At 44.3% G+C, this 11,304-nt stretch overlaps 1 protein-coding gene across 1 annotated transcript in view; it reads left to right on the top strand.

Annotated features, from left to right (window-relative positions):
* Positions 1-11,304, top strand: part of ERC1 (ELKS/RAB6-interacting/CAST family member 1) — a 479,524-nt gene that overhangs the window by 136,688 nt on the left and 331,532 nt on the right. The window contains exon 6 of the mRNA XM_006019448.3: positions 8,353-8,520. Coding sequence (XP_006019510.1) covers positions 8,353-8,520 — 168 coding nt within the window. The remainder of the gene's footprint in view (positions 1-8,352; positions 8,521-11,304) is intronic.

Genomic DNA, 11,304 nt, shown 5'->3' with positions numbered 1-11,304 from the left:
CGGGCTGTGGCCAGCAGCCCGGGCACGCTGGATCGGAGAGGGAGGGCGACGAGCTGGAATTAGGCACAAACGCTTAGCGGTAGTTTTAAAGATTGTTTACGTACACCGAGATGGCAGTGGTGTAGGCTGGAAAACTTGCTTGAGTTGCAGTTACAGACACAGACAACACGGACGGTCACGTGGTGTTTGCTAGGCTCCACGGAACAGAGCTCCGGATGCTCTGGGTGAACGCGCCACCAAAATCGGAATCGGAGATACGTCTTTTAAAATTTGCGCTCGAAGACGGGAAGAGGTGGGCGATGGATCAGGTCGCCAAGCTCCTCTGAATCTCACACAGGGTCTCTATTACCCTGCCGTGTATCCAGAGTCCCCACGAGATGGATGTGGAGTCCTCTTTGGCTTGGGCGGAAACCGCTCAAGCCTCTTATACGGCTAACAGGCCAATCGTTAGCCGCCACGTGGGAATAATTTAAAACTAGCCAATAGCGGGGAACGAATTTGCATACCGGTGGCGGGAACTCTTTTGCACCATGCATTTCTCTTGCAACTTGAGCAATGCACTCTGCAAAAGAAGCTGCAGAAAGGTGGGAAACTCGTCCCTGCACCGGGGTTTTCCTCTGCAACAGGAAACTTTCCCGTGCAATGAAGCTGCAACTTGGCGGGGATAATTCTGGTGCTGAAGCACACACAAAATCATGCCTTTGGGTCATGACAGTGCCAACTAAAGGAAAGGACCTTTTCAACAGATGACCACAGCTTTGAATAAATTAGATGTGGACTGGAGAAGGGAACTGAGTGTTGCAGCAGGCAGGACTTGTTCCATGTTGGGAAGTAACACAGGATTTGGGGGAAAACTCAAGAGTAAGGGGCAGAGTATCTAGACTGGGGCGGGCAGTTATTTTGGGCAGAGGGCCGCTTACTGAGTTTCGGCAAGCCATCAAGGGCCGCATGACAGGCAGCCCAGGACAGATTAATACTAATTTTCTAAATTTTGTAGAGGCCCGGATAGAATGGCTGGATAGAATGGCCTGGCGGGCCGCATCTGGCCCCCAGGCCGCATTTCACCCACCCCTGATCTAGACCATGAGTTCTGTGTTTTTCATTGAATTCCACATCAGGAAGCTCTCTCTGCCAAAACTCTGGGTATGGCTCACAGGGCTGTCAGCCATTGGAGAAAAGTGACTTTCAGCATGGACTGCTGTATTATGCTGAAGCGCACTCACTGAATTGTAGAGCTGTCTTAAAGTGCTTCCTTAAACAGTGACGTGAGATTGAAGTATTTATGAGAAAGAAAGAGAAACCTGGAGCTGAACTTCAAGATAAAGAATTATTACAGGATCTTGCCTTCTTAATGGACATAGTCAGGCATCACAGTACTCTAAACTCAAAAATGCAGGGTCAGAAGTAGCTTATGACTGTGTTTTATGCCTTTGAAATGAACCTGTCTCACTGGGACAAATAGCTCTGTGCAGTGTAGCACATTTTTCCACCTTGAATCCACTGTTCCGTGCCACTGGGATTGAAGGTGGTAAGGGCTTGGAAAAATACGTGGTCAATATTGCTCATCTCAGGCACAAATTCCAGAACAGGTTCTCTGATTTTTGGAGCCACGAAGCAGAGTTAAGACTTTTCAGCACCCCGTTCCCAGTTTGTCCGGAATATGCCCATCAGTAGCTGCAAGTGGAACTCAGAGATCCTCATTGGAACACTACACTGAAAGATAAATTCTCAAAAGTTAGGATTCACAAACCTGGGAGAAAACTATCCAGCAGTAAAATCCTTCACATCAAGGGTGTTTTCAATGTTCACAAGAAAATGCGCGTGCATACAGATCTTCTCAGGTATGGACATTAACAATCAAAAATGGACATTAACAATCAAAACTGTGCTCAAGATGCAGTGAAAAGCACTTGAATGTCATCCTGAAAGTGGCTCTGGCACTGTTGTTAGGACTAAACTTACAGGAAATAATTGCAGCCAAGAGGTGCCAGGTGTCCAGGAACAATACTAGCAGTTTGTAAGATGTTAATTTGTGCAAAATATTTTTTTGTTTTGCTTTAAATTCACCTTACATTCTCTTCATTTTCCTAATAAGCTCTGTAGCAAATACTTTTTTAAAACAAATTGATGTTTTCACACATTTGGATACTTGTTTGTAACAATTTTTTATACAACCACAAATTAAAAAAATGGTCTGTGCTGAAAACATAGGTATGTCACAAACATAGACTGAGCTTACTGAGTTAATAACAAATTTGGTGAAAAATTTAGGTTGCCACCTGCAAATACCTGCAAAGCAGGGAATATGACTTGCTCACTAATGTGGGTTTAACATCCGTGAGTAGAGCAATGGCTGCTTTTAGTGGATGCAATTTGGAAAATGAATAATCATTATTCATATGTACATTATTAAGCATAAAATTCTGGGCTGTGTACATCGGTTCCCACTCTTCCTAACACTTGAGAGTTCCATGGAAACAATGCATCGAGCAGATTGGAAAATTTCCATTTATTCTCTTAAATCAAAAAGAATATGAACTATAATATTGTTTACCTGTTTGCTTTTTCTAGCAATGTAAAAAAGTATCTAAAATGATCTGTGAACGGCTGACTATAGGTTGGCATCCCCTACAGCAGGGGTGTAAAACTCACCTGGCCCCGAGGGCTGGATGAATGGTGAATGGTGTAGGGCTGGTCCATGGGCTAGACCAGGCCCATGCCTTTTTCCTCCTGCCCCCCACATGCCTGACCCAGTGTATGTGGAATTTACCCGTCTGGGATGCCAGCCCAAGTGGGCTGTGTGGGTGGTGCAGCCCAGGACCTGTCCCCAGGAAGATGCCCGTTTGGTGCAGCCTGTGATCTGGACCGAGCAAGTGGTGCAGTTGGTGCAGCCCCAGGCCTAGATCTCAGCAAGCACTGCAGTCAGCACAGCCCAGGACTGGCCCCAATGGGCAGCACAGCCTAGAACCCAGCCCTAGTGAACACTGCAGATGGCATGACCTGGGATCAGCCCCAGTGAGTAGTGTAGCTGAGAATCTGTCCCCAGTGAGCATTGCATGTGGTGCATCCTGGGTCCGGCCCCAGCAAGCACCACATGCCCTGGGCACTGTGTGTAGGTCTGGTCTACCACAGCATGTGGTACAGCACCAGGGACCAGATTATGGGGCTCCATGGGCCAAGTTCAGCCTATTGGCCATATGTTTGACACCCCTGCCCTAAAGGCTTATCCTTATCGGCCTATATTGATATTTGTGCATCTCATCTTTACTTTATGGTGTTTATTTTGTTCCCCAACTTCTAACCCTCACCTTATTGATGTTAGCTAAGTAACATGTTTCATGTGTTTTTATACCATATCCTTGGATTAGAGTTGATGTGAATCTGCCTTTTCTACAATTAGAGCTAAACATGTCCCATCATATTATCTGTTGTACACACTCGTGGACTGCAAGCTTACATTTTTCACATGGCCTTACTGCTCATTCCATTCTCTGGCGCTAGCAACATGCTAGTTTAGCCTTAAACTTCTCCTTTGCTTTCAGAAATGAGGTGAAAAAATGGCTGTCTCACAAAATTTATATGCTAGCTTTCAAATAGGTGATGTTTAAACTGGTGGAGACCAGTTCTTTTAGGATCATCTATTGAAGGGTAGTTATAGCTCCAGCACACCCATGTCTGCTGTTCCTCTCATGGTTAACAAGTCATTTAACATTATGTTGCTTTTTATCTCATCTTATCCTTTTTAGGACTCAAAAATCTCCTCCATGGAGCGAGGTCTCCGGGATTTGGAAGAGGAGATCCAGATGCTGAAGTCAAATGGAGCTGTGAGCACGGAGGAGCGGGAGGAGGAAATGAAGCAAATGGAGGTGTATCGTAGTCATTCCAAATTCATGAAAAATAAGGTAATGAGAAAAGTGATAGTGCTATCATGACCTCTCTAAATATTAGGGAAGAGTTGGGAAAAGTATTTATACTTAGCTATTCAACCAAGGATGTAGTTGGAACTTGCATATTACCCTAACCACTTGGAAATGGTGCAAAGGTATCTACACTTGGCTTTGAAATGGAATAGCCTCATGATTTTTAAGAGAAACTAAGGAATTGTATGCTCAATAAGAAAAAGGGCCAAATTCTGCTCACTACTTCTGTTGACTTGGTTGGAATTTTTTGTGCATCTCTGGGCCCTTTATAATACTTTTGATAGGTTTAGGTTAATTTAATCTAACAGGCTTTTTAAATATACTTTATAGAAGGAAAAAACTATTTCTGTATGAGCTGATGGATCATTATGCTATGACCAAAAGGATTAACATGATTTCAGTGTTGTTTTGAGCATGAGTGCTTAGGTTTCAATTGTGTTGTCCTTCCAGTAGTGTTGTCACAGGACGGACAGATTCCACTGTAGCACTGGTGGCTAGATGCAATTATACATTTGGGGATGTTTGTATGCAGGTGGCATTGGGAAATGCTGGTCCTCAGGCACAGAGGTGGCACAAATAAATTACTGTACTGTGTAGAATTTACAGTTGATTTATACTTTATTTCTACTGGATTCTTTGGAGCTCTTATCACTGTACTGAATTGATTTGTTTTATACTTATAGTTTTCACTTACTGGAGAGTGTTGAACACAATTGTTGTATCATCTTAAAGAAGAAATATACATTAATAAGACTTAATAAGACTTGTTAATAACCTTTCACTAAATCCAGCTTAATGATTTACTCCAAGAAAAACTTTTCTCCTTTCATCCTGTTGAACTATCTTTAGAAACTGAATCCCTCCCCCCCGCCAATAATAGGAATATGAAAAGACCATTTAAATTGTTTTCTACCTCATGTCTGCTACTAAATTGTCTATTATTTCCTGCCTTACCTTGTTAGCAGTTTGCTTCTCCATCCCTCTCTTTAGGCCTAATGAACACATTCTCCTTTGGCTTATTTCTGTACTGCTTCTGTCCCTTGTGCTCTCTCTTTTCCTGCTGACAAGTTTCTCCCTAACTCTAGTTGATTTAACAGCCTGTTCCCCCTTGTGACTTGTCCAGCTCCAATCCTGATGTCTCAGCCATACCCTGCAGTCCTGTCTTGTTTTATAATTACACAAAATCATCTTTTTAATAAGATATTTTGTTGGCATCAGTAGCTGCCTCAGGATAGCGTATCCCTCTAAAGCTAAGGATTTTCTCTTACTATTTCTGCCTGAATTTTCTATTTGTTTCTTATTTCAAAATGGTTGTGCCACGTGCACTACAATTGAAATAATAGCTGCAGCCACATTTGTAGTGTCAATTTTTGCAAGGATGATAATGAAACTCTTGCCTGAGGACTTGACAGTATAGTGACTTTAACCCCCAGAGATCTTGACAGAGAAGGGAATGAGGGACCAATCTTGACCTTACTATTTAGTTTTTAATGAGTTGTAATCATTTTGTTGGCTGAAAGAGGTCAGCTAAAAGATGATAAATGTTGAAATTGAAAAGAATAACAATGTCGTGGCAGGTAGATCAACTGAAGGAAGAGCTAAGTGCCAAAGAGGCTCAAGGGGAGGAGCTGAAAAAGAGAGCAGCTGGTCTCCAAGCTGAGGTCTCTGCCGTAAGATTTCTCTCTTTGTGTGCAGTGGCCATTTGCTGGGCCTTTGCCAGCTCTATGACTTTCTGGGTAGCTTACGCTTCTCTTACACCTTGCGTCTTTAATACTAGAACTAACCAGTCTCCCCTACTGTGCATCTGTCTCTTGTTCACATTCTCTTGGCATCTGTAGCCTTACTGTTTAAAACACACTCTGACTACCCATATTTGCTCTCTGAGACAACGATTCTACTCTAGTGATGATTTCACAGACGGGCAGCGTTTCTAAAGTGCATGGCACCCACCATTAGGATCAGATTTTCAAATGATACTATGCTTCACTTAGGGATCAAAATAAACAGCCAGTTTAAAAAAAACAAAACCATGCTCACCTGTCTTGTAAATGTCTCCATAACTATAACAGTTTGAACTGGTGTGTGCTCAGTACTTTTTAAAATTGGCCTTTGGTTAAGTACTTAACAAAGATTTGAGTGCTTTTGAAAATCTGCCCCTGTGTTGTGTTAGCAGTGTATGTTAAAACTTTTTCTTTTTTAAATACTGCATGTGCTGGGTGATCAGTGTGCGTCACAGAGGAGAAAGATATGAGCACTTAATGCTGCCTTTAACTTTCTTTGGAGCTCTGAACACTATCATATTCTTTTCCAGAAACCTTGAGCATAGGGGCTTTTTGGGCTTGCAGCTCAACTGTTGGGTTTCTAGGTCCAGTAAATTTAAGGTTTTGCCTGGGACTTTTAAGATTTTGTACTGTCCTTGTATGTAAGCAAAACACTTTACCTGTTTAAAATATCTGTGATTAAAAAGGTGTAGAATTTCATTTCAAGATGGATCCGAAGTGTCTTTTCCTAGCCTATGTGTGGCTTTCTAATGGGAGAAGCTTATTTGTCTATCTAGACAGATAGATTAGATATATATATTTAGGGAAAAAATTGTGTGTGTGTGTGTACACACACACTTTTTTTTTTGGTTTAGAGACTGCATAAAACTGAACTATCCCCAAATACTGCAGTCACTTGCTTTTTCTTGTGGTGTGCCTAAGGATACTAACATAGCTGGGGGGGTTGGAGTAGGAGTTGCAGTGTGAGTTCTTCACAGTAGAAGCATAATTTGAATGCTACAATACACACTTGCATATTGCTCTGCTAAATGAAATGGAATTTTTTTATTGGAAGTTTTTGATAGTAGTAAATAGAATTAAAGTTAGAAATAGACTGCCTTATCTCCAGTCAGAATTAAGTAAATAACAGTTAATAACTCTGTAAAGGAAATTCTCTTTATCTCCCCTCCATTTTATCTATTACAAAAGGATAAAAATCATGTTATGCTGTTTTCAGTTTCTACACATATACACACACAAAATGTTCCTCCCTTTGCTCTCTCTCTCTCTCTCTCTCTCTCTCTCTCTCACTCTCTCACTCGCTCTCTCATATGTCATTTTATAATGGAATGCAGCAGTGTTTGGTGACATCATTTGGTGCTAGAAAAACTAACATCCTCTATGTAAAGATGTACATAAAAGCAGCACTTTAGCAGAAGGACATAGGAATTAAATTCATTGACTTTGTTCCGTCCATTCATTACTAATATCACCTTATATTATTACAATTATATTTTATCATTCATGCTGTTTTTAGTGCATGTCACTCATCTGGGGCGGGGCAGGAATCTGATTTTTTTTTTCATTATCTCCTTCAACTTTCTGATTTGCACATATTTAACATGATGCTAATAGACTTGGGTTGCCAGCACCACAAAGGAAGTTGTTTGCAAGTTGCTTAAAACATTTCTGTATATATTTGATTTCACAATGAACTATCCATTTTTTGGATCAACCTGTTAATTGCCATTTTTTGTTGGAAAGTGGGGAGGCATACAATAGGTCTGATTAGAAACCTAGAATTCATGTCCACCTTAAGGCTCAATGCATTTCTCATTAAGCATGTACTCTTGTCTTCAAGTCTGAGTCAGAGTGTCTGAGATGGTAATTGTTTTTAGATTGTGCTTTAACACCATCTCTAAACAGACCTTTGAAATTTTTCATTATTTGTGCATGAATAGGACCACACCTTGACTGAAACCTACGGAAATGTTGTCACTGACTTCAGTGGACTTTAAAAGTGAACAGTGATCCTCACTACAGGGCAGTTTCCAAATACATTTTTTGGGAATGATAAGTGGAAATTTTGGTATCAGTTATTTTATAACGTATTCAGATCCACTTCAAGAAATTTCTTTTCCTAGGAGGGGTGAAATTGTAGTTTCACAAAGAGTGCGACAATTAAAGGCATGTTTCAATGATGTTCTTTGCGGAGATGCAATTGGGATGGTGATGAGGGCAAGAAACCTGTCGTAATTGCCCTGGAAAGGCAAACACACCTTCTAAGGAGAGCGCTCTAAAGCATACTAAATATATCTGATTTGTTTAGGTCTATAAGAGGCACCTAACATTTGTACATATCAAGTACATGTCTGCTTCATATTCAGTAAAAAACTGCCTGTCAAGTAACTAATCATGGTTGGCATGTTGAACGATGGCTGAGGATGGGTTTCACTCATTACTTGTCTGCTCTTCTTTTTTCTGATATCCTGTGTATGAGGTGAAACCCAACCTTGTAGATACATGAAGTCTTTAAAGTTCTGTGGTGACAATCTTTAAAATAGTATCCTTTTCATTGGTAATTGGATGAATACTAACTTTTCATTGCTGTTTTAAAGGTTAGACTGTTAATTATTTTCTTTTCTCTTCCTCCTGTTCGGTTTCTCCTTTAGATTGGTCAGGTGAAACAGGAGCTGTCACGTAAGGACACAGAGCTGCTGGCTTTACAGACGAAGCTGGAGACCCTCACAAACCAATTCTCTGACAGCAAACAACATATTGAGGTGCTGAAAGAGTCTCTTACAGCAAAAGAGCAGAGAGCAGCCATCTTGCAGACAGAGGTGACACAAGCAATTTTGTACCTGTTAGCTATTTTGTGGGGAAATATAGTATGGGTTGGGTGATCTATTTCTTTATGGTTTCTTGCTTTGGGAATAGAATACATTCAAAATTATTTTCTCTGAAGAAGCTTGCCATGCTCAGTGATTCTCAACTGGGGTGATGCAGCACCCCTTCCTTTTAAGGGTGCCAGGGTGCTCCTCCCACCAAGTGGAGGTGCCTCATTACTCCTCCCTGCCCTTTCCTGCCGGAGTCTCCATGCTCTTGTTTGATCTCTGTGCAGCTCCCAGGCTGCTCACACCTCAGTACCCCACTGCCCTTCTACTTACAGAGCTGAGCACTGGTGCTTGCAGTTGCTGCTTCTCTTGTGGGCTTCACTCCCATAGCAGGTACTTTATAGTCCATGACCAAACCTACCCCGGGAAAGTCCATAATTCCCTCTTGCAGAATGACAGCTCAGCAGCAGCCACAACAAAGCTACTTCTGTGCTTCCCTGGCATCTGCACAGCTTGCTGGCACTGAGTCCAACCACCCTCTCCCTTTTGAAGCCAGGGCAATATCCCCATGCTGGCACACTGTATCCCTACATCACAAAATGACTGGCATTGAATGGACTAGACAGTGTGGCTCCCCAGACCTGCCATGTCCAAACAAGCCTGCTTTGGTAGGAGGAGCTGGGCACCATAGTTCCCTGAAGTAGTGACTTGGGCTCTCCCCTATGGCTGGTCCCTGGGGCCGGCAGGATGTTCAGTCAAGCAGCAGCAGCCAGAGGAGAGGTGTGTACTTGCAGAGGAAGTTGGAGTCCTCTGGTGATCTTGGGAGCTTGCTTCTCTGGGGGCATGGGGTGTAGGAATTCAATGGGGGGGTAGTTTAAGCCACAAAAGGCACTGTCCTGGCCATTGCCACACACTGAGAGAGAGAGAGCCCTCAGCAGGATGGCAGTGGAGAGTCCCAACAGCAGGACTCTGCTGAAAGGCATCATCCCCTTTCATCACTTGAATTGCATGAGGGGGCTGACACCTCCTAAGGGGTAGGTGTGCTTAGGAAAAACAAGCACCTCCAGAAGACCCATTTATTCCCAGTGCCTGTTTGTCATTGTTTTCTAATTTTAGAAATGCAGCTGAAAACTGGGTCTGGGAGGGAGAGAGAGATCATGTAAGGCAGGGAAGAAAATCATTCTCAGCAATGATTTAAAGAATAAAAATAAAGCCAAGCTTGACTATCCCGTCTTGCAGACAATGATCCTGGTCTTCATAGAGTGAGAGCTCAACAATTCTGTAAAATCAGCTTTAACATGTCTCAGCTGAATCCTGTAAAAAGTGGAGCACCTAAAACAGCAATTTTCATCTAGGGTGCCCCTGGGATGCACGCCTCCAGGCAAAGGCAGAGGGGTATGTCTCCTTTGTGCAAAGCAAAGGATGGGCTCCCTCTGCCTGCACTCACAGAGGCTTCTGCTAAATACAAAAAAGTTATGCAGTAACGCCTTGAATATGAAAAGGTTGAGAACCACTGCTCTAGTCTGCTGGGCTGTGGACAGAAGTTACACATAAGCAGGTTTAAGTGATCAGGAACTGGTTTAAACCTGTAACAGAACAGAAGTTCAGTACACTTAAACCACTTTCAAAGTGTCTGAAACTGATTTAAAATAAACCTGGATGGATGTAGCATCAGACTTAGCTGACTTATGTCAAACCAGTTATGGAACTTCTGTCCCAGATCCCCTCCTGGTTCAACTTAACTCACAGTCCTCCAGCATCCCAGGGTGCTGTGCAGCCCCAGGCTGTGCTGTCTGCTCCAACAGAGCAGGGCAGCCTGGCCTCCAGTTGTAAGGGGGGTGGGGATTCCCCAGCTCTGGTCCCCACTTGGCCAGGGGGAATCAGCCTGGCTCCCAGCAGGAGTGGAGGGAGTACAGCTCCACTGTGGGCTTCCCCCCATGCTGGCAGGGGGAGTAAAGACCCCACTGGAAGCTCTACCCCATGCTGGGCACAGCCCGGCCAGGGGTCTGGAATGAGGGGAGGGGAGGGAGAGGGTGGCTGTTTCGCCCCCCCCCCCCCCCCCTCCAAACTCCCTTCTCAGCCTGCCCACTGGCCAGAGAGGAAGCATGGCCGGGTAATTGTCCTGACTCCTGGCTTAGGTGTGGGGAGTAAAGCCCCCACGTTGGGCCCCTCCCATCCTGCACCAGGCACAGCTTGGCTAGGGTCCAGGGCCAGGCGGAGGGGTCCGTCTTTAACCCCCATTTCCTCCTCAGCCGGCCAGCCAGCCGGGAGCAGGTGTGGCTGGGTGATTGCACAGGCTTGGGCTGGGGAAATAAAGTCTCCACTGCAGGCTTCCCCACAGCCAGGAGCCAGGGCAATCACCCACCATTTCCCCTCCTAGGCCAGAAGATCAGCTGAGGAGGGAGTGAGGGAGCCCTCAGCCAGACTGGCTCTGGGCCCTCAGCCAGACTGTGTCTGGCACGGGCAGGGGTAGCCTGCAGTGGGGGCCATTTTACCTCCCATTCTCTTCTCAGCCAGCCTGCCGGCCAAAGGAGAAATATGGCCATATAATCGCCCAAGCTCCCAGAAGCGGAGAAGCTCACAGTGGGGGCTTTACTCCCTCTACCTAAGCCAGGAGCTGGGATGATCACCTAGCCACGCCTCCTCTGTGATCAGTGGGCCAGCTGAGGAGGGAGTTAGCAGGGAAAAATGGCCCCCACAGTCAGCTTTCCTCAGCCCCCAGCACTGGGCACTGCCCAGCTAGGGGTCCAGAGCCAGGCAGGAGGAGATAAGTCCGTCGTGTCCCCCCCC

Source organism: Alligator sinensis, unplaced genomic scaffold (assembly GCF_000455745.1).
Source record: "Alligator sinensis unplaced genomic scaffold, ASM45574v1 scaffold87_1, whole genome shotgun sequence".
In the NCBI taxonomy this organism is placed as follows: Eukaryota; Metazoa; Chordata; order Crocodylia; family Alligatoridae; genus Alligator; species Alligator sinensis.
Note: the sequence above shows the minus strand (reverse complement) of the source record. Positions and strands in the feature narration are given on the sequence as shown.